The sequence below is a fragment of the Scomber scombrus genome, chromosome 13 (genome assembly GCF_963691925.1).
Source record: "Scomber scombrus chromosome 13, fScoSco1.1, whole genome shotgun sequence".
In the NCBI taxonomy this organism is placed as follows: domain Eukaryota; kingdom Metazoa; phylum Chordata; class Actinopteri; order Scombriformes; family Scombridae; genus Scomber; species Scomber scombrus.
Genome location: NC_084982.1, coordinates 620,548 through 644,984, shown reverse-complemented (window position 1 = coordinate 644,984; position 24,437 = coordinate 620,548). Strand labels below are relative to the sequence as shown.

Genomic DNA, 24,437 nt, shown 5'->3' with positions numbered 1-24,437 from the left:
CCTTGAGATAACTTGTTGTGATTTGGTGCTCTATGAATATTGATTTGTGTGCTCTTTAGTGATTATTGTTTGAACCTCAACAGGTTATATAAATGTCCATTCCCTCTGTGTTTATATACTGATGATGGCTTCTAGCTGAAATACCTTTTTGTTTTTGTCGACCAAAAAAATTAAAAGACAATAGATGTGAGTATTTGGTTTGATACAATACACAGCTAATCTCTGCCTCCTACCGGGGTAATCCAGCCATGTCAAACACACATGCACATTTTAGTTTTCGGTACAAAATATAATTTTCAGAGTGACTGTTCATATGAAAGAGAAAATCTTTGGAGTGCTGTGCCTCGTCTCTAAACCGAGAATGTACAACATATATTTCTTTGAGAACTCATCGTTTTGGAGACTGACGATCTTCGCAGCACCGCTACTCCTCCCAGCTGACCGTCAGCAACAAACCAGGACCTGCAGCTGTCAGCCACTGATTTAGTTTGGGTTTTTTCCCGGCCAGCACTGCTATCCCTTTTCTTCATATTTTAACGTCGCCTGTTTTTCCGGAATGTTAACATGTTCTGATTTACCCAGCAAGCGATGAATGAAACGAGCACAGCGGGGACCGGACCGGCGGAGGTTCTGTTTACTGCGGGCTGCCGAGCCCAGGTCTTCGGGCTGGTAGGAGGATGGAGCCGAGGCTAAGCGGGGATGGCAAGCCGCCCGTGTCCTGGTTCCTCGGCCCGGCCCTCATCTTCTCCCTCCTTGTTGTGTTAGTGAGTTGTCATGGGACGTGCAAACACCGAGTCCCCTCTCCCAGTGAGGTGAGCCTGTGTGTGCTCTGCTGAGAACCAGCGTGAGGGCTAAGATAGCTAGAGTTAGCATGCTAGCTGTGGTGGCTAATCAACGTTGGTATTGCACTGGATAATAGCTTTACGGTATCCATGTAACAGCAACGTTACATTAAATATGAAGCTTGACACTAACGTGAACCATACCCAATGTCCAGTATGACATGCAATATTAATGTGTGTGTTACATCAAATGGGAAATTCTTCAGCAAGTTCAATTTTCCACTCAATTCGGATTTGGTGACAGTGATTTGAATGATGGTGTAGTTAGCTAGAAAGCTAACGGGCTAACATGAGGCTCCCTTGTTTTTTTCCGAGTAAGCTGTGTCTAAAGACAACAACCGTAATGTACAGTCTATGCAGCGACGGAATACACACTGACTGCAATTAATGTCTATGTAATAACCGTAATATACAGTAGTCTATCTGCAACAACCTGCAATAACTGTAATGTCAAGTCTATACACTAACCTTAATGTCCAGTATCTGCAATAACCTTAATGTACAGTGTGCAATAAATGTAATGTACAGTATTTACAATAACCGTAATGTACGGTCAGTGCAATACATGTAATGTACAGCCTTTGCCCAACACATTGAAGCTGCAAGAGAAGGTATATGAGGAGTGTTTCATTCATTCTGCCTGTGTTTCCTTGGCAACAACATATGACACTCAGGCATCTTTGCAAACATGACATATTAAAAATGTGAGAATTGTTCTGTATCACGTTGCTGATATTACAAAAGGTTTTGATTAGATAAAATGGCAAAAATTCAAAATATGCACTGAGTGGAACATTTTATATTAAAATTTTTTTTTTTTTTCAATGTACTGAACACCTTTTTTGGGGGTTTTGAAGCCTCTGCAGCAATTATTCAAATGTATTTACAGCTTTGTGGGGCTTGAGGTGGTAACATTGTAATGGTAGCTGTGGTCTGATAGGAATGAGGGGTGAGGAGAGGGAGAAATGATGGAGGCAGTGGAGGAGTCAGTCAGGCTTTGTTTACTCTTACACGAAACACCGTGTTGTGGGCCTATACAGACAGCCTACACAAGCTAAGAGCATGCACAGAGCCAATCATAGTCCCTTGCAATATTCTTTAAAACGCCTCGATTGAATTCCAGAAAATGTACTATTATGATAAATACCGTACCGTCTTCTTCTTCCGCTTATCCGGGGTCGGGTCGCGGGGGCAGCAGCCTAAGCAGGGAAGCCCAGACTTCACTCTCCCCAGCCACTTCGTCCAGCTCTTCCCAGGTAATCCCGAGGCGTTCCCAGGCCAACTGAGAGACATAGTCTCTCCAGCGTGTCCTGGGTCTTCCCCGGGGTCTCCTACCAGTGGGACGTGCCCTGAACACCTCACCAGGGAGGCGTCCGGGAGGCATCCTAACTAGATACCCGAGCCACCTCATCTGGCTCCTCTCAACGCGGAGGAGCAGCGGCTCTATTCCGAGCTCCTCACCCTATCTCTAAGGGAGAGCCCAGCCACCCTACGGAGGAAGCTCATTTCGGCCGCTTGTACCCGCGATCATGTTCTTTCGGTCACTACCCAAAGCTCATGACCATAGGTGAGTGTAGGAACGAAGATCGACTGGTAAATCGAGAGCTTTGCCTTTCGGCTCAGCTCCCTCTTCACCACGACGGATCGATGCATAGTCCGCATTACTGCAGACGCTGCACCGATCCGCTTGTCGATCTCCCGCTCCATCCTTCCCTCACTCGTGAACAAGACCCCGAGGTCCAGGGGTCAGGACCATGGACTCGGATTTGGAGGTGCTGATTCTCATCTCGGCGGCGAGCTGATCCAGTGAGAGTTGGAGGTCACTGTCTGATGAAGCCAACAGGACCACATCATCTGCAAAAAGCATGATAAATACTACATCATAATTTAAAATAGCATATTTTATACATTTCGTCAATTCCCCTGTCATGGAGTCTCCATTCACTTCATTCAATACAAGCTGTCCCTCCTGACTCACCAGTGCATCTATGGCAATTCCCCCCCCCCCCCCAAAAAAAAAAAAAAAAAAAAAAACAAAACCAAAAAAACTACTCACCTAACTAACCTCAACTCAGTCCCTCCACTCTACAAGTTCTAGTTTCCTCCTCCTCCCCAGGACTAAACTCAGCACCATGGAATGCCCTTCCTGACCAGCTGAGGGCGCCTCAGACTGCTGAGAGTTTTTAAAAAGGACTTTAAACATTTCTTTTTTGCAGAACCTTTCACTTTTAATTACCTTGCTGGTTGCTGGTTGCTGCTTTTATGCTCTTATGTTATGATGTTTTTATATTGATGCTTTTACCTTGTACCACTTTGAGATTTGCTTCAAATGTAAAGTGTGTTATAAATAAAACGTATTAATAAAACTAGCCTGTTTGTTTGATTGTCTTTACTGGTGAAAGATGTTTGGTTGCTTATCATTTCCCCTGTCCTCTCTTAGGTTGTCCATCAAGTTTACTTGAGGCCTGAGCGCTTGACTAAAAGAAGCTCTCCTGATGACCTCCAGCTGAAGATTAAAATCATTTATGACTACAGCGTTGACCAGTGAGTAATGCAGCAGCTTATAAGATAATATGAATGTTTCGGAGCCTTAGCAAGCAGACATTTGACAGTTAAGGTTGAATGTAGCAATCAACAGTTCTACAAATCTCCTTTAAAAAAAAAAAAAAAAAACTTGAGCCTGAGATTTTAATGTGTCTATTGATTCATATGATTCAGGTGTGAGTTGTACTCACTTTTTGTCTACACTGGGTACATGTTGTTTTCTGTGTCAAGTGGTTGTGCTCTTTCTTCTCAGGCTTCCTGCAGACAAGAGGAGACTGGTAAAGGTGAGGACATTTAAGAACTTGATGTGTAGATCACTTTTTAGTAAATGAAATGAAAACCTATAATAAGATGGACCATTGCTTGTTGACTGTAGCACCTGTGAAGTCACCTACAGACTGCTGAACAGATGTTTTGGAGCTTGAATTTGAATTTACCACTCACCATGATAATTAACGAGAATAAAAATGTGCAAAAATTAAAGAAGTAGATCTGTGGAGACACAAACAGACGGAGTGTGTGACATCCTCTGATTCGTTACTCTTTATATTAGCCTCCACAAAATGATTAGCAGTCTTCCTCATGTCCACACAATAACAGCAACAATAAAACAGCAGTTCAAAATTACAGTTATACAAAAAAAAGCTCAACAAGCCACACAAAGATCAGAAAATAAGTGAAATAAGGGTTGACAATCCAAACTTACAATAAAAACAACACTGTCTAGATAAACCATAATCAAATAGGTCTACACTCAAAAATGTGTTTTTCTTGGTCCTTCAGTTGGATGTTGTTCTCTTCACTGTACAGAATGATATGCAGAGTTGGGTTTCTCATTCATTTGCTAAAGGAGGAAAGTTTCTCTGTGCTCACCTTCAATCTCAGTTTAGGACATGTACATAACATCATTTGTAGGTAAAAGTGGCTGCTGAGAGCCAACCTGTATCGACTTATTTAGAAAAGCAGTTTGGAAGGTTTTAATATTGACATGATGCTTGTTGTTATTGTAGAGAAAAAGAGCAACTTGGCTGATAATTTTGTTTTTGCTAAATGCCAGTGTTTGAAGTTCTTACCTATCAGTGATGCTGTGTGTGGTTAGAGGTGCAAAAGACTGAAATAGTGCTAATGTGTGTGTGTGTGTGTGTGTGTGTGTGTCTTCCTCAGGACAAGCTTTTCCCCCAGGCTATTGACTACCTGCAGAGGGCCTTCAGTGTGAGGCACAGGGTGGGGCCTGTGTTGCTCAGCAGGTATGTGGCCTGTCTCATCATAACGTATAAATCCACTACACTGTCTGCTTTCATCCATGTACACTGCTTATACAGATCAATTGATCCATCCAGGAGCCAATATGTGTGTATGATGTGTGACACTACTGCCTCTCCCTTAGTGCTTAATAATAAATGCATTTTAATGTAAGAGTAGTGGTGGACCTTTTTAAAGTACAAGTTCACAAATGTGTATTAACCAAACAGTGAAAGAGTTTTTCCTCTCTTTAATCATTCCTCCTGTTCATACTGACTATTAAAAGATCTCCTTCAAATGTGCTTTCAATGGAAGTGATGGAAGACAAAATCCACAGTGAGTCCACACAGTCATTATAAAGTAGATGATCAGCTTCTATTGAGCTTCATCAGTGTGAGTTAGTCATATCAAGTGATATCTGACACATTTACAGTCTTTTTAGCACCAAATTCCCTCTTAGTGTTTCCCTGTTGAGCTGTGGTGGAAGTATAGTAACAAAAAGACTTTGGTACTAAAAACACTGTAACGTTGAAACATAGAAGATGAAGATTTGACTCATATAGATGGCTGAAGCTTCATATTAGCACTTTAACACAGAATGGTCAGTGTGAACAGGAGAAATGATTCTGGCAAGAAAAAAACATTTCAGTATTAATTTGGGTAGCTATTGTTTTAAGAGAGACATAGAAAACTGTGAACCTGTCCTAACTGTGATATTGGATGTCTCAAACAGTTGTTTTTCTTTTATTTCTTATTATTCTTTCATATCTTTACTAGACCGGTACCATACAGAAAAGACTGGCTAAAGTCTTAGAATGCTCAGATCTTGGGATTTAAGGGCTGTCCACACCAACAACAATTACTATAAGGATAATTACAAATATTTTATAAATCGTTCTAATTCAAGTGGATGGAGTCCAAAACACAACTATAACTACAGTACAGCTATACTGGCAAACAATATCATTGAGAGCGATTTGATGAATGGTAGCAATACCATCTAGTCTGACATTTCCAGTAAATCTTCAACACCTGCATACATAATCCTTATTCTGACACTGACTCATGGCTTTATTTATTTATTCTAATGCAGTTTTGCTCCTTTCTCACCACAGACTGATGCACTTTAAGTTGGAACAGAGTGAGACCCGGAGTGATTTCTTTAAATTATACAATGATGCTGGAACTTTCTTCTACATTATAATGTAAAATGACCAAGTTAGTGATCCTTTTAAGCTTCAGTGCCTTGCTCACACAGTATGTCCCTGCTGCAGCACAGTAAGAGCTGGTCCTCTGTGAACTTCAGTGCTTTAGTGTCTGCTACCATTGGTCAGTGCAGTTTGGTCTGTAAATATTGAAACATCACAGCAATTATAGTGTCCTGAAATAATTGACACTGAATCAGCACCCACCTGTGAACCCATCCACTTCGGGCTTTGTTTTTCTCTCTGTGCAACATACAGCAGTGACAAGTTGTAAGTGTCCATTAGCTGCTGACACAGCGTGAGCACACAGCACGTTCTTCGCACTGTTTACAGAACGTCATCTTTCATAAGTGAGGATGCTCTTATCATTATCATTATAAGTATTGTTTTAGGTGTGGTCAGCCCATAAGCCTTTGCCTTTGCTGGACGAAGAAGTAGATATTAAGAAGCTTTTACTGTGTTTCCATTCTGTAGCTGTTCTAACATTTGGCATTATGTAAAGATGCAAGTTTCTACCCATATTATTTCACCAAAAAAAAAAAAAAAAGTTCTTTATCTACAATGCAGAAGTAAATTAACGTTGGTTAAATTTACTTACCTTGTTGACTGTGTCATGTCAGACAATGTGCAACCAATCAGTACCTGAGGAAGAGAGATGACCCTCATCGCTACTGTCAGGATGCCTGTGCAGATGTCACCCGGTGTGGCCCTGTCATTGTTCCACAGCACCACCTGCAGGTCAGCAAGGGCCATTGAACACACGTAATTGATAATGTAATACAAACTTCAGCCTTAACTTTTGTAGCTTTTGGAAACAAGTTTCATCTTGTTACACATTAGTTATAACGATGTTTCACTGAATGTTTCATTGTTTTGGTGTCTGTGTGCTCTACTGTGGTCAAAAATCACTAAATGCATGAATAATTCCATCTTTAATAGTAACTTAGTAGTTCTTAGTGGCAATTCAAGTGATCTAGTTTCTAAAAGCATACCTCAGATAATGAGCAGTTTGTTGACCAAGGAATGGAATGAGTCGGCTGAGGAGGGAGAAGAGTAAAGTTGCAAGCAAACACATTCGTTGACATATGTGCATTTTACAACTTTTAATCAAGAGTCACATGTTTGTTAAAATAGTCCACAATAGACAGTGGAGAGTAACAGCAGGATCAGCAGTTTCAGGGCATACTTTTCAGAGCAGTAGACTACAGCTTTTGTTCACAGCAATGCACACCAGTCATTACCTGAGTTCTGCATACAGGCAGTCAAGTTGACATCTTTTGTTTTCACATCCTGAAAGTTAAATACAACAGAGGTTTATAAGACTGATTGCAGCTGTTTAAGTAGATTAGGCCTCAAAACACATCTGTTGGAGATCGGTTTAGGAGCACGTTTGTTTATTAGCTATAATTTTTTATTTATCAAATATAATTATAAATGTCTCATAAATGTGTTCACTTGCAGCAGCTAACATCTGGGATGTCAGCACCCACAAGTGAATGGTGAAACTTATCATAATAACTCTGCACAATAATGACAAGAGGACTTCTCTTTAATGCTATAATAGTATTTATTAACCAACACAATAATTAACAAAGTCAATAACTGATTAATTAACAAACACTAATCTACCACCTAATGCTAAACACACAAAACAGCAGCTATATGTGGTAAGGGGTGCTGTGTACCACGCTATCTGACCGCCAGATGTGCGAAAAAGGGACGGATTGGTGTGTGGAGTGGATGTGTCAGTGTGTAGATGTGTTGGTAGCAGGAGAGGAGAGAGAAAAGGAGGAAAAGCCGTCTCGGCTGAGTCCCACTATAGCGAGGAAGAGCAGTGGTTACTTTGTCCACAGAGAGCGCATATATAGATTGCACGTATATTCTGTACACACGCTGTGTGACTCTTTAACTGATAAAGTAACTTACTTTCCACCCCGCGATGGCACAAACGCATCATCATTCCCGAGTGGGACAACACAAACAGTAGTGTGGTGAACACAACTAAACAGACAGCTAACTTAAATACTCCTCTGAGTATAACAGCAAAATGGACTCGGCGGTCCATCCAATCACAACAAATTAGTAATAAAGCAGGCTTAAAACACATGTTTTGGAGATTTCCTTAATTAAGGGTGAGAGAAAATCACGAGTCCAGTAAACGAATTTAAATCACAAACTAGTATTTTAATATCTTGTACAAGATGAGTTCAGCACACAGTACACGTATGGTATTGTACAGAGAACTGCTTGTATAAAGAAACAGAACCAAAGTTATAATCTCTTTCTTATATAGTGCTTTTCTAGTTGTTACGACCACTCAAAGCACTTTTACATTACATCTCATACACATTCATACACTGATGACGGGGCTACCACACAGGGTGCCAACCTGGACATCAGGAGGATTCAGATTCAGCTTTATTTATCCCCGAGGGGCAATTCAGTTTCCACAGGCCCAACCTCACATAAACAAACAGCAATCACCAACATTCGTTCCTACAGAACAATATCAGAGGAGGCGATTGTTACGAACCCCAGCTCGTATGGGGTTCGAGTTTAATACTAAACTAAAACCTAACTACCTACCCTGGCTCAAACGAAAACCGAAATACACAGGATCAGCACCCCTAAACCTAGCAAAAGATATCACAGTAGAAAACAATGCAGCTACAGGTATTTACCTCAATCTGGCCCAACTCTGGGTAACCCAACACACGACCTCGTGCACAGAACAACAGTATAATAATGATCCAAGGTGTCTACCCCCGTTGGCAGCGCACACCTGCTCTTTATTTTCATCACTCTCACGGGAGCCGCCCCACACCAATCAGCCTGATTCAGACCCAGCTGTCAGTCATCAGCTCCCTGGATCTACTGCAAACTGTGGGGTGGACACACACACACACACACACAGACAGGAAGGGAAGAAACAATACATACGGCTTAAGGCCGTAACAGCGATAAATGACCATTCATTCTCATTCACACACCGTTGGTGCAGCAACGGGAGCAATTTGGGGTTAAGTGTCTTGCCCAAGGACACATCGACATGTGGACAGGAGGAGTCGGGAATCGAACCGCCAATCTTCCAATTGGAGGATGACCGCTCTACCTCCTGAGCCACATGTTTACCCAGCCTTTGTCTGACTATGTGGTTGGTCCCAACACATCAATGCAACAAAAGGGAGTGACCACAGAAGTGATTTAAAATTTGACTTCAGAATACTTGCCTGAATAAGATTATAAAAGAACCTGTGAACACCACAACATTCTCAGTTTTAGTCTGGGTTGTGTCTCATGTAGCACAGCTCCACATGTAAGGAATGCCAGAACAAGTAAGAAACCAGATTGTGAGACTTCATAAAGATGGGAGAGGGTACAAGTTCATCAGTAGGCTGGTGAACAGAAGCCAAAACACAGTAACATCAGTGGTTAGGAGGTTCAGGGAGACACACACTACCAATAACAGAACAGAGCAGTGACCATCCTTGAAAAATGACGGCACGCACAATTCACTATTTATACAACCTTGCATTAGAAAACACATGGGCAAGTGCTTTTGACCTGGCAAAAGTGTTATCTGTGAAAGTTTTCAGTGACTGCTCAGACAGTGTGAAGGACATTGCCTGAAGTCAACCTCTACAGACAATGTCCAAATTAGAAACCTTTGCTCATAATACTGCAACAAAACTGCCAGATTAAATTTTGCCAAAGAACCTAAAGAGCAGCTTAACGAACACTGGCGACGTGTTTTTTAGTCAGATGAAACTGAAATAAAAGAGCTTGGATCAAATGTGTTCCAGCATGTGTGGTTTGGGCCATGGAAATTTGTAGACTATGAATGCAAGTTTGTGAACCTAAATACTGAATAAAAAGATGACTCCCAGTGTCATCAAGAAGGAAAGGAATGTTCCATCATGACAGTGATCCCAAACACACTGAAAAAATCATAACATTCTTTCTTTTCTTTTTTTTAAGTGAAAACTAGCTGGCCAAGTATATCCCCTGACCTGAATTCAATAGAAAACACCTTTAGAGTATTTTAAAATAAATGTAATGTAGAGTAACAAAACTCCAGCAAAGAGCAGCTGAAAGTAATCTTCTGTGAAGAATTGCACAACGTATCTCCACAGATTAGTTGTAGACTGGTATCATCCATGCACAGTAGGATCCAATCTGGAGTCTCAGTAATGAAGGGTGTGCTGACTTACGTTGCAGTTCTTAAACATGGACCTTTCATTATAGTTTAGTCAATATTGTTTTTCAAATAGATTGTATTCATTCTTCTTTTATAATAAAATTGTATAAAATGTAAAAGATTTGTAATGAACATTTTAGTCATATTGACCAGAGGTGTACCCAGTTTTGTTATATACTGTATTATGGTAAATATTACATTGCCAATTTTAAACATATTTCAATTTGTATCTTTAAACAATATGTGACTTAATTTTGGTAGCATGTGAATAAATACATTTAAGAGTTAATTTATTATGAAAATGCTTCTAATACATAGAGTGACAGACTTTGCAATTGACCAGTGGCTTCAGTGAAGCAGAAATTTCTCTAAACTCTTTTAAAACTTATTATAAACCCCACAGAGTTTGATCAATCAAAAATAATCCATCATTGCGAGTCTTTCTCCTGCCTAAAAAGAAGAAATACCTAAATAAGAAGCCAGGTGGTAGGATGTACTGATAAGGAACAAGGAATGGAGGGCAGAGTGGAAGGTTGAAAGGATAAAGGTAGATGAAGAAGGTTATTGTCAGGATGTTAATCTCATTATGGTTATTGCACACACTGGACAGAGGCTAATAATAGTAGTGAAACGTCTCCTTCTGCTATCTGTACTTAATGCTGACCATGTGCGGCTAAGAATCTACAAACTTTTCTTTAGAAGGAATGAATAAATGTAGAGTTCCTGGAGTATTTGACATATTTATTAATATGCTGCCATGGGTTTGTCTTTTCTTCCTGCAGGGGAGTTTTACCCTCAGATTTTGGTCTTTTTGTCCCTTTACTCACTCCTTTCTTGTGTATTTCTCTCCTAGCAATGTAAGGTGTGCAGTGAGTCAGGGAAGTCATGTGGCCCCTTGGGCCCCCCAGATGGCCCTGGGGTGGAAGGGTCTGACTTTGTGCTCTACGTCAGCGGTATCACCACTGAGCGCTGTGGACAGGAGAACATAGTGGCCTATGCCGCTTACTGCCAGCTGGAGGCACAGCTGGACAGGTGGGGAGAACAGCACATCATCTGCATGTTGTTATATGTGTTAGCTGTTCAGAGGGTGTTTCCTCAACTATTACTCTGGCTTGGTGATGTATCCTAATTCATATGAATGGGATGGACAGTATTATAGTTCAGTAACACCACAAAGCCTCTAAAGCATCTAAACTGACCATAAAATAATTTAAAACATTCCAAAAACAGATACAAATAAATATAAACCTTGTTGAACACGCTGTTTTATGAGACTGAATCTATCTAGGTTTACACAATAAACTGATATACATACACACTGCAAGTGAGTGTATGTGACTAGTAGTTGACACACTGACTAGTGTTGTTTTATTCTATGTGAGACAACTAATAAATGAATTATATATTCCTCAACAAACATTTTGGTTGTAGTTACTCTTTAGCAAAGGACATGAGAAACTTATAATATAAAACAGTGAAAAGTAAAATGATAAATGAGATGGCAGAGTAAATAAAATAAATAAGATAATAAATTAGATGGCAGAATAAATAAGATAATAGATAGAGATCGAAAATCACACAAGTGAGTTAAAAGCCATTTAACTCACTTGTGTTTTACTGATTAAAAAAATAGTATCATAGGTAGCTGGTCACTGGTGGCAAATGTTGACTTAAAGAGCCAGACAAGCTTCTTCTTGTGAGCTCAGTGTGTGCTCTTGTATGTACAGGCATTGTAGATCAGAAATACAGCAGGGGAGCCAATCCATTTAATGATTTTAGAAATACTTTTTAAATCATTAAAAAAACATGACCGAATAACCCCCTGTATTTGATTTTCAAAGTTCAGATTTGAACCAAAAACTATTCCCGAGTTCCCGGCAGAGGGCTGGAGAGCTGGAGACAGACATCAAACACTTACTTTACTCAAAGCAGGCCTTATAGGCAACCAAATAACAAGAATCAGTAGAGTTGACAGTAGGGAAGATATAACTCTATATCATCTGCATAAGAATGAACATGATACGTCTAATGCTGTAATTATTTATATTCAGCCTCAATAACTATATGACTTATTTTTAGGGCAAGATGTCTTCATTTACCCTGTGATTTTGTGTGTGTGTGTGTGACTTAGACCTATAGCAGGCTATGCCAACCTGTGTCCTGCCATGATCTCCTCTCAGCCTCAGGAGTTTGAAGGGATGCTCTCCACTGTTAAACACGAGATCATCCACGCTCTGGTTAGTACAACAACACACTTCTTTCAATTCTGTGAAGCTGAAGCTGCATGGCTGAAACCATTAATAATTAAAGCTGTATTGGAACCTAAGCTCACTAGATTTAAAGGATAGGTTCACAGTCTTTTAAAGTGTGTCTTAATAACAAATACTTTGTGAAATATCTTAATGTAGCAGTTTGCTGACATTGTGACCACTTTGCAGAGTTACTTGGAAAATGACTGTAGCTGTAGAGCTAACAGGTAACATGCCTCTCAGCTGGGGAACATGCTAGCTGTAGTCAGTCACAGTGACTCTGAGCTTCATTTTATCTTCTGTGTACTGGCACCTTGTTCTCAGGATTGCACATCATGTCTTTCAAAAAAGTTACATTTCACTGTTTATATTTCTGTTGTGACTGAGCCTTAACAATGTTCACAACAGAATGTATTTGATGATTGTGTTCTGGCTGATGACATCTGAGATGTGTATAAATATGAGATGTACGGTGGATTCCTTGGGTTTTTTGCAATAAACCACTTCAATTCTACAAGTCAATGCATAAATCAGATTTTTAACCACGATTTCTGTGGATGTAGCACCTTATTCAGACAGCCAGACCAAATCTTTTTTTTTTTTTTGGAATATCTGGATTGTATCCAGATTGATTTTGAAGTCTGGACAGCAAAAAAAAAAAAAAAACATGATGGATTTACACATTGGTTTTTGGAGGGGGGTTTTGTTACCATGTGACCCCACGAAGGCTCCGTTCAGGGGCGCTTCGTACCATATGGGTCCATGTATCATTCATTCATTTGATATTCATTTGAGAATCCACAATACAAATTTAAAAAATGGCTTGTTATTTCATTATTAGTTTATTAATGTGATACAAAAAGGAACTTATGCTTTCCTTTTAGGACTTTTGATTTTAGGCTCAGGTCAAAAAAAGAAAATTATCAAAACGCCCCAGGGCCAAATTCATTTTTGATATTTAATTTTTCCAATTTCCGTAGCCCAGAAGTTATTTATTGACTTCTTCTTCGCCTGCTGGTAAATCTGCTGCAACGTTGTACAATATTAAACATAAATGTTGCCATTTGATGTATTGTACCAGAGTGAGCTTATAGCTAATTTACATCTGTAGTCCCTTGGCAGGTCAAAAGTAAAACATAACATAATTACATAATTCTGGAATATTAACGGCTATATTGGCCATTCAAGAAAAATAAAAAGTCTATAATAAACTCAGATATGATAATATTGTTATTATGAATTCTTTTGGCCATGATAACCATGCAGTCAAAATCTGATATTGTGACAGCCTTAGTTGAGACACAAAGTTCTGATTTGACCACTTGCAAATAATAAAGGAGGCACTGTCTTAAAGATGTGATTTGTTTTATTTGCGGTGTGAATAGAGCCTGAATGTATTGACTCAGCTATGCTGTGTGTGTGATTTCTCCTCTGCCCACCAGGGGTTTTCAGCAGGCCTATTTGCCTTCTACCATGACGATGAGGGTAAGCCTCTGACTCCTCGCTTCGCCAGTGGCTTGCCTGCCTTCAACGAGAGGTGAATACAGTTTGTGTTGTTTGGAAACAGCTTTCACTTTACATTCACTTCCAGTTGTGATGCTTTACACTAAAGGAAACCAAAATGATGAGAGAAGAAACAAACATCTATCACCTCTCTACAGACAGCTGGTTAAGAGTCATTTTAAGTGTTATCATGATTTATGATGGTTTCATAATGTCCCATGTAGAGAAGACCCTTCCCCCATTATATTTCCCTCATTAGAATTAAATGACCAACATCAATAGATCCATTTCATAAAAAGATTGATGGAAGATAGAAAGATTTCTTTTTGGTTGGTCAAGACTCTGAAATTAACATTTCCCGAGAAGCAAAATATACTTGCAGCTTAAAAAGATAATTTTTATCTACTTTTTATCACTTATTATCTATTATTATTTATTATAACTCATGTTCTAGTATTTTTAAAGGATTTTAATAGGTTTTACTTGAACAGTTTTAATGTAGCTTATTTATTGTACGTTTTTTCTTCTTTACCTCATGCCTTAACCTGTCCATGTTTACTTAGGAATACGTGCAATATTCAACTATGTGAATGGTTACCTAGGGATACGTGCAATATTCAACTATGTCCATGGTTACCTAGGGATACGTGCAATATTCAACTATGTGCATGGTTACCTAGGGATACGTGCAATATTCAACTATGTGCATGGTTACCTATTGATACGTACAATATTCAACTATGTGCATGGTTACCTAGGGATACGTACAATATTCAACTATGTGCATGGTTACCTAGGGATACGTGCAATATTCAACTATGTGCATGGTTACCTAGGGATACGTGCAATATTCAACTATGTGCATGGTTACCTATTGATACGTACAATATTCAACTATGTGCATGGTTACCTAGGGATACGTACAATATTCAACTATGTGCATGGTTACCTAGGGATACGTACAATATTCAACTATGTGCATGGTTACCTATTGATACGTACAATATTCAACTATGTGCATGGTTACCTATTGATACGTACAATATTCAACTATGTGCATGGTTACCTATTGATACGTACAATATTCAACTATGTGCATGGTTACCTAGGGATACGTATAATATTCAACTTTTTCCATGGTTACCTAGGGATACGTACAATATTCAACTATGTCCATGGTTACCTAGGGATACGTACAATATTCAACTTTGTCCATGGTTACCTAGGGATACGTACAATATTCAACTATTTGCATGGAATTCTCACACCATTAGAAGCCACCTACTGTATTCCATCACAGCTTCTCTGGTTGGGGACACAGGAGTTAGAGTTTAAAGCTGCGTGTATCTAAGTGAAATTTCTGTATCAGGGTATCGGTATGCGCAAAAGGAAGTTGTTGGGACAGTGTTTCTTCAAACTACATGAGAAATCCAGTCAGTCTCTCCTTGAAAACCTTCATAGTGTTGCACACTTATTAATATGCATGAAAAGTGACAGAATAATTATCTAAAGAATGAAAAAGTCCAAAACTCTGCACACAGCTAACCTTCTACTGTGCAGTCTTATACCTCTTATATTAAACTGTGTGTGTCTGTGTGTGTGTGTCAGCCTGGGTCTGTACCAGTGGAGTGAGGCAGTGATCAGGTGTGTCAGCAGGCTGTGGGACATCAGAGGAGGGGTGATGGTCCGCCACCAAGTGCACGTCCTTGTCACACCTCGTGTTGTGGTAAGAAGCTGTTTGTCTCCCAGTCAGTTCAGAGGTGGATACACATGAGCACATAAGCCAGCTGGACTACAGGCAACAGAAGGTTCATTTCTAAGCTGCAGTACATCTGGAGAAGTACTCCATATGAGAAGAACTTTAAATTAGAGCTTAATTGGACCATGAGCTATTGTGTGCTGTGCCCATCAGTAATTTAACAGAGCAGAGATTTCACCCTAACATGATAGAGGAAACAGTTCAGAGGGAAAAGATGGAGACTGTCACCTTCAGTACCTGTATTTTAGTTCTTATTACACTCACTGTCAATCACTGACGGAGCTGTATATTCTTCTGTGTGCCTGCAGGAAGAGGCAAGGAGACATTTCAATTGCCCCATCTTGGAGGGAATGGAGCTGGAAAACCAGGGAGGGACTGGAACTGAACTCAATCACTGGGAGAAGAGACTTCTGGAGGTAATCACACTTTCTCTATGAGAAGTGAACAATTTTAGTTTCTCCTTTTGTGTTTAATTTTCTTCAGTCTTTGCTTTTTTCCTCCTCAGAATGAGGCGATGACGGGCTCCCACACCCAGAACCGTGTGTTTTCTCGTCTGACACTGGCAATCATGGAGGATAGTGGCTGGTACAGAGCCAACTACAGCCTAGCCCAGAGGTTGGACTGGGGCCGGGGCCTCGGCTGTGACTTTGTCATGAAGAGTTGCAAGTTCTGGATGGACAAACAGAGGCAGAGGTCACAATAATACTCTTTGTGTTAAACTCTTCTGATGAGGTGTTTTTTGCACTTTGTAGTTCCTAGTGAAAGTGAAAGTGTTGCTTGTGGCTCATGCTGAGCTATGACAGGGGTCTGCAGAGCTCTCCTCTCAATAGTAGAAATATGTGCAGTTCCAGTGTCATGGCTCAGATTGTGAGCATGCGTCCTGGAGACCAGATTTATTCATTTTGAAAAGCTTGTTTCATTAACCAGCAATCAAGAATCGCTGTTTTATAGATTTTCATCAAAAGCTTGATTTTCAGTACATTTTTGTGTATGTCTTTGTTCTGCTCTCAGAATAATTTTTATGAGTTAAGGTATTTGAAATGATTTAATTAATGTATTATATTAAATTTATGGTAAGAAATTCTGCATAAGAAACACACACACACACACACACACACTCAGTTATAGATGTATAGCGATCTGGAATTTTATTTTGAAGGCTACATAACTGTTTATACTTGCGGTAACGTAGCAACCAGCTGTAAGAAAGACGGCCGGTCACTCAATGAATCTTCTTTTCTCGTGCTCACGAAAGCAATGGCTGTAAGTTTGATAATCTTATATTTGATACTAATGAAGATGAATATGTAATGTTAAGTTTAGTATTGTAACGTGTGATGTTTATTGACTGGGAAGTTGTGATAAAAGTCATTTGAGAGCTAATGTAAAGTGTGCGTTGCGTGCAAATATATTTGCAGTTTCACTCGTGGTATTTCACCTAAAAGAAAGGAATAAAGGGAGCAAGACGCTCTGATCCTGGCTCAAGTTTTATATCTGAGTTTGGCTGACCGTTTAACTGTGATAACATACACGAAGTACATAACGCGCAGGGAGAACAGTATTATATTATTTTTTTTATCTTTTTATGTCCAGTTTCCTTTTTTCTCTTTAACCGTCGAAAAAACCCCCATTTAATTCTTTAATTTGAATAATCTGAAATTACCAGCACAGAAATATACTATATAATATACTGTAAGTAAGTGTTCTGTGGTGCATTTGTTGTTGCAGACGGCATGCTGTGACGCCATACTGCAACACAGTGCGAGCCTCTCCTCTTCAGCTGACGTGCAGACAGGACCAGCTGGCTGTGGCTGTCTGCAACCTGCAGAAGTACCCACAGGAGCTGCCACTAGAATACCAGGTATACACAAACACACACACACACACACACTCACAGGCATAGGCTACCATTCTGTGTGTGCATGAGAGCCTCGGCACACACAACCAAATATGAACCCCCATGAAGAAATCATATGCGAGGTGACATATCAGGGGAAGAGGCAAAGCAGAGTTTCCTATCATATTCTGTCATGTGTACTATGGTTGTGTTGATATGTTGTGGCAGGATGGTTTGGACACGGTTATAACAGCCTTTCCTTCCTCATAAAACCTTTAAAGCCATTTAAAAAAAGTATTTTTATGTTCAGATTCAGATTCAGATCATTTGTTGTACCCTTAGGTAAATTAGTTTTACAGTGAGTGAGTCATCTCATGTTGTTACGCACACAGACAGACAGTACAGGACAAGAACACGTTAGACAAAGTGACGACAGTGCTCAGACTAAAAGGACAAAAGGAGAACTGTCCCAAGAAAGCCAGATACAAGAATAAAAAAGAAAAAGCAAAAGAAATAAGAAAAAGAAAAAGTCGATAAAAGACATAAGATACATAAAACCAAGTTAAGAGATAAAATATGTGCCATTAGTAAAAACAAAATAAAAGAAACAATACAAAACATGTAAACATAAATCATGTTAAATGTAGCAGTTTCTTTCACTTGTTAATAGCACTGATGGCTGATGGTACAAAGCTGTTTTTGTATCCAAGCAGGTACCATAAACATCCGTCCTGATGGGAGCAGTTCAAACTCTCCATTAAGAGGGTGGGAGTTATCTTTTAAAATAGAGCCAGCTATCCTCTGTAATTATCTGCTGTACAGGGATTCTGGATAAAGCTGAGACTCTCCAATCAGTTTGCTCGACCATTTCACGATTTGGTGTAAACTATTTTTGTTTTTGACCGATTCTATAAAAGCAAGGTCAGCATGGTCCTGTCAAGGTTAAAAGTGGACAGTTTTCTCAAACAGAACAGGCGCTGATCCCTTTTTACACACAAATTCGCAGTTTGCCTCAAAGTTCAGTTTGTTGTTGATGACAGTTCCGAGATATTTATATGAGCTGACACACTCTACAGTGTGACCTTTTAAAATTGTTACCTCTTGATGTGATTCACTACAGTACTCTGCTTATGTAGTCTGTCTGTCTGTCTGTCTGTCTGTCTGTCTGTCTGTCTGTCTGTCTGTCTGTCTGTCTGTCTGTCTGTCTGTCTGTCTGTCTGTCTGTCTGTCTGTCTGTCTGTCTGTCTGTCTGTCTGTCTGTGTGGGGCAGCTCTGTTGGAAATAATACATTTATTGCCTCTGCAACACAGATCTTTTTTTTTTGTAATTTACTTTTTATTCGTTTTTCTTTTGGTACAAAACAACATACAAGCGCCAACTGGGCACAAAACACATAACATGGGGAGGATCCGAGTGTTAAATAAGACAGCAGTATCAACATAAATACAGTATGCATACATAGACACATGTATCCACACCCTTACTTATCTCGACAGCTCAGTCAGTTTACACATAGTACTCCCGTATAGACACATATTCACATATACACACCATACCCACTCCTACTTGTACAGCATGCGTCTTTGTTTACTACATCTTTGTTTTTGCATGGGAACATACATCTAAACTGAAACACATAAAGATTCTGCACTTGGGAAAGAGGAAAATCCTTTTAAATTTGGAGGGTATGACCTTACTAATGGTAGACCAATTATATAAAATCAGGTCTTATACTTGACACATAAGATAGGCATTTTGACCAATTTACTTCGAAAATATCAATTTGGTGTCTTGTTTAAATGTGATCCTCTCCATCACGTATATATTATAGATTATATCAATCCATTCATTTATTGTTGGTTTGTCCTTCTTAAGCCATTTTCTGGTCAAGGCCTTTTTGGCGTGTGTGTGTGTGTGTGTGTGTGTGTGTGTGTGTGTGTGTGTGTGTGTGTGTGTGTGTGTGTGTGTGTGTGTGTGTGTGTGTGTGTGTGAGTGTGTGTGTGTGTGTGTGTGTGTGTGTGTGTGTGTGTGTGTGTGTGTGTGTGTGTGTGAACAGGGGAGCGAATGTAACTAGTTCCTAACTGATATCATAACTGATGAACATACATTTAGAAAAAAATTCAAATTCGTGATTCGTGAATAGTTAACTCATGACAATCATGCAATTAATCGCAATTAAATATTTGAATCGATTGACAGCCCTACTATTAACTAATTGTATGTGCTTTACTATTGTATGTCATAGTCAAGTGCAGTACTGTGGTCTGACACTATATGTGATTCTATGTGTTTGTGTGTCAGTATTTTGAGCAGATCCCAGATGTGGCTGCTGATCAGCTATCATTCTTTGGGGGCGCTGTGGAGATCGCTGACTACTGTCCCTTCAGCCAGGAGTTCAGCTGGCACCTGAGTGGAGAGTATCAAAGAAACTCCTTCTGTAGAGTGTCTGAGAATCAGCCAGGTAACACTGACACTACTGTTACTATCATTGTTATTATCTCCAGCATCGTTAAGGTGCCAGTATGCTCTAACAAACTCGTTCATACTACATATATTTTCAGTTTCTGAAGTTTCAGAAACTGTGGGAGCACTGAATTATACTGACACCTTTACTGTCAACATCATCACTATAACTCAGTAGAGGAGTTTGGGGGCATTTTGCAGTTAAATCTGTGCTGAACTACTGCTAATACTATTACTAACAGCTTACCAGTGTTGTCTGTATGAATAGTGTGAATATCTCTGTATGTGTACTCAGACTGGTGGAGGAATTATGGGGCAGAGCAGTATGGACCAGACTCTGTGTGTCTGTATCAGAAGTCAGCCTTTGTTATGGAGCAGTGCACCAGGAAGATGACTTTCCCTGACTGGGGCTCTGGATGCTACAAGGTACTGTCAATACAATTCTCAACAGTTTACACTCTTATGTGGATCATTATTGAAACACAGTGACTACACACAGCACCATAGCACAATAATAAACAACATGTGTCACTCAGTTGTCCTGACTGTGGTGCTGCCAGAGACATCAAAACATGTGGAGATGCATTACTATGCCTCTTGAGTGATCTGATCACAAGTAGACAGATAAGAGACATTGCTGTTCATACCTGTCTCTATCGTGTGTCTCAAGCTTACCACTTGGTTTGCACAGATAGACACTAGGTGGTGCTATAGCACCTGCCCTTTTCCCTCTGGACCAAGCAAGTGCCCCTTTGAAAGTTTGTTTTCTTTTTCTTTGTTTTAACAGCGTACTGTATGTGGCCCATGTTGACATGATCATCTATAAATGCTCGACGATTAAAAGCGTGTGATAATAATGCCCCAATATGCTGCAGCAGTGCACAGCTTCAGCCCACACACACCTCCTCCCCTGCCCCACCAGCCAGGTAACACATAAATGAATCGAGTCGAGTGTATTGTTTTCCCCCTAAGCCTCAGTTGCCAAGCTATAGCGACGCTAGCCCAAATCAATAATAGATATGACGTGATGAGCACAGAGGAGGATGCTGCTTTAGAGAATGGTAATGCTCACTCTTCACTCCACACAAAATGACACTTTGTACACTTCTTTTGTTCTGACAGGAAAAAAAAAAAAAACTAAAAACCTCCATGTGTGTATATTCCAGAGAAATAAGACAACAGTGATTGACTGATCAGTGCTATAGTCCAATTGATATTAACATATTGACATAAATAAATATACAGTTACATTCAACATGTGCCCGTAATGTTTGTTTGTGTCTCACACTGCTATAATAAGGCAGCCGGCAGTTCCACATGCCGCACAAAGTGCCCTTATTTTTCACTGAGCACCTGCCCCCCAAAATGTCTGTGCACGCCACTGCTTATGACCATTTACTGCTGTCACTTCTGCTAGAAGGTCAAAGTGCCCTGCTCACAGTTATCATGTCAGACAAGTGCCATATTAGTTTTTAATGCGGGCTAAAGAGCTAATAAAAAATGTTTCAAGAATTAATATACATTTCCAACTGTTAGGAATAATGCAACCACATACATCTATGCCAAAACAATCTCCATGTCCTGCATTGATGAGGTATTTTTCTCTTACATCCTTGCAGGGACGCATCAGGATGCTTCAAAACATATGTGGTCAAATGTGTCTCAGACCACCTCAAAGTCAAAGTGTCTTTATTGTCATTATATTGTGAACAATACAACAACATTAAAAGTGCTGCTCTGTTAGGTGCCACAAATAGCGGATTCACATCACACTCAATCACAGATCATACATACATAAATAAATAAATAAAATAAAATCAATCAATAAAAACAAGAATATTGCACGTGGAGAAGAAGAGTCAATTCAGTTTTTATATTGCACGGAAGGAGCATTACTTGGGCAGGTGGTTTGAGTGACCCGATCACAATGCATCTTTGTGGTCATTTACACTTGCATTTAGCGCTGTCCACTTGTGATTGGATCATCTGAGTTAATGCCAGGTGTAAACAGGGTCAGTGGTTTACTTGGGAGTGACTGAGCCACACACAGCACCTAATGGAAACATTTGGTATTAACAGTCTCCCCCCTTAATATCAAACCAGGGTTGAAAATGTTTATTTTAAAGTCTAGTCATCAGTGTTGGAGGTATTTAATTCTGAAATATTTAGTGTATGGACAGGATTAATAAATGTATACAGTATAAAGAGTAACACATGCAACACACACACACGAATCATGTCTATAAATGTGTTGAGTGTGTGTTTCATACTTGTTGCAGGTGTCATGCTCAGCTCAGGGCCTCACGGTGTACGTTCAGGATCGCTCCTTCTACTGCTTCCGTAAAGGTCAGCTGCTGAGCGTAAGCGTCCGAGTAAGCGACTGGGTTTACAACGGCGTCTTAATCTGCCCCGCCTGCTCTGACTTCTGTGACAACTGCCCTCTCCCCTACCAGCTCCCACCCGTCAACACTTCCAGGAGTAACCCCATTGGTCAGTATCATCCCTCTTCGCTATACATGTGCTGATGCTTTCAAAGTTTTTCTCTACTGGAAAAGTTAGTAGATAGGAGAGATAATCCAGCAAATCTCATGAGAACAATGCCAAATATTGTGTGTTTTGTACCAAAACAAACACGGAGGCAACCATGTGCTTGTACTAAAAACATAAATGTGAATACACAGTGCAGCCTGTGTTGAAACTTTGTTAAATGAACCAAAATGAAGGTTTTGCACAGCTATGCAGCGCTTTGATGTTGTAGAGACATTCATTCTCTTTACAGTTCAATCTTCTGTACCTCTATTTTAAGTTGTCCAGTGTTCTCAACACCACAAACCTCACACACTAAACAGTTTGATCTGCTGACTGTCAACACAGACTGACACAGATTCACTCCAACTTGGTCCCATCTGTCCTTACACCCAAATCATTTCCACTATCAGGTCAACAGCTGCCATGTGTGTCCTTGCCTCTACTTGGAGCTACTTTCTGTAGACTCTGTTAGTACTACTACTGTGCTACTATTACTGTGACAAAACTCCTGGTGAAGGAATATGTCACTCAGTACAGTAGTGTGACATGTTTTACTCTTAATAGTTCTTGGACAACAAAGGCACAGAAGAATACAATATCAGGCTTTGGTTACACCCACAATATTTCTGATTCTACTAATACTTGTTCACCAGGGAGACATGAAGGAGTTTTTTGTACCACACACAGTTAACATCACTCCATGACACCATACAATACTCCACTCCAATTTCCACAAAGTTATATTTCTTTTCACAAAAACAGGAGAATGCAAATTTGATTTTGACTTAAGAAAACAAACAAACCCACATAACTATTTTTTTCTTGGGATCTCATGGCTATTAGATTACCCAAGGTAGTGGCTTTAATATTCAGCGTGGGTGGTTGGTTGATGTAGTTGGGAAATACAAGTCTCCTGGCAGGTGTTCATATCCATTTGTTGGTTTGTTTGTTTGTTTCAGACCCATGCTCCAGTTCTCCAGGTCTGGTCATTACTCTGTGGCTCCTACTACTCAACCTGCTTCCCCTAATGGCTGGACTTCTGCTCTGCCACTGCAGCTGATACACAGACACACACACAGACACACACACACACGCCAAGGTAGTTGGACAATATGTAAAAAAGAAAAAGTCGACAAGAGTTGATAACACTCATCTGTAGCCCTGTGTGGAATTGAGCTGCAGACCTTTCTTCCCCTCCTTCCATCCTTTGTTTCCCCCCTCTGTCCTCTGTAAGTTTTACTTTCCAGTTTTTACTACATCACTCCTTCCTCAGGACCTGCACTCTTCCATTCCTCAGTTCATTCAGTTTTTCATTAACAACTGTATGTTCATCTCTCACCACTGTCAGGAATCTTTTTGCTGAAGCCTCATTCAGGTGTGAATTAGTGCAACATGGAGCATGTGCTCAAACCACAGATGGTGTGGAACATCAGTCCCCTGGTTTAACAGACAGCAGACTGTACACTGTCTGTGCTCTCTGGCCTGTGCTGCAGCAGTTTTCTTCCCAGAATTCACAACTGCAGAAATCAAATCAAATCAACGTGGGATCAAATCAACACATGAGTAAAGAAGATTTCTCTCCAGCTGAATTGCTGATCACGGATTTCTTCTGGCTAAATCACACTTGAAGATGATAAGGGACTGACTGTGGATCAACCTGCTCCCTGACACTACAGCTACCTGCCGTCTCCCATCAACCCAGATAAAAAACCAGGGGGGATGCAAAAGCGGTACAGGAAGTGGAATGCCTGGTAGGAACGCACAGAATTCTTGGACTGTTGATGATGGTTAGGTATTATAGAAGCCAGCTGTAAAACTACAAACTACCTTCAAGCTGAAACAACAGTCTCTCTGCAGGCTGGTGGCTCCCAGTGGCAGCAGGAGGTAACTGTTTACATTTTTAAACGTTCAAAGGACCTTTTTACCCAGAAAACCTGTAATGTGAAATATAAACATAACACTTCCCTGAGCTGCATTTCCTGTTTTTAGAGGCAGACAGGGATGAAAGTGGTGGAATCAGTGTCCTGACCTCCTGCTGACAGGTCATCAGTTTAAAGTCATTGCTT

At 40.1% G+C, this 24,437-nt stretch overlaps 1 protein-coding gene across 1 annotated transcript; it reads left to right on the top strand.

Moving 5' to 3' along the window:
• Nucleotides 1-533: 533 nt before the first annotated feature.
• Nucleotides 534-23,431, top strand: lmln (leishmanolysin-like (metallopeptidase M8 family)). Its single transcript, XM_062431936.1, has 16 exons — nt 534-812; nt 3,283-3,386; nt 3,640-3,670; nt 4,551-4,633; nt 6,454-6,571; nt 10,885-11,063; nt 12,163-12,268; nt 13,723-13,817; nt 15,392-15,509; nt 15,851-15,958; nt 16,048-16,235; nt 17,271-17,403; nt 19,681-19,840; nt 20,138-20,268; nt 22,122-22,332; nt 23,331-23,431. The coding sequence occupies exons 1-16, from the start codon at nt 678-680 to the stop codon at nt 23,429-23,431; spliced, it is 2,001 nt and encodes a 666-aa protein (XP_062287920.1). The 5' UTR covers nt 534-677.
• Nucleotides 23,432-24,437: the final 1,006 nt, after the last annotated feature.

Coding starts and splice junctions, on each gene's coding strand:
- lmln (XM_062431936.1), top strand. CDS start 678: ATGGAGCCGAGGCTAAGCGGGGATGGCAAGCCGCCCGTGTCCTGGTTC. Junction 15,510..15,850: donor TTGTCACACCTCGTGTTGTG/GTAAGAAGCTGT, acceptor GTGTGCCTGCAG/GAAGAGGCAAGGAGACATTT. Junction 20,269..22,121: donor GGGGCTCTGGATGCTACAAG/GTACTGTCAATA, acceptor TACTTGTTGCAG/GTGTCATGCTCAGCTCAGGG.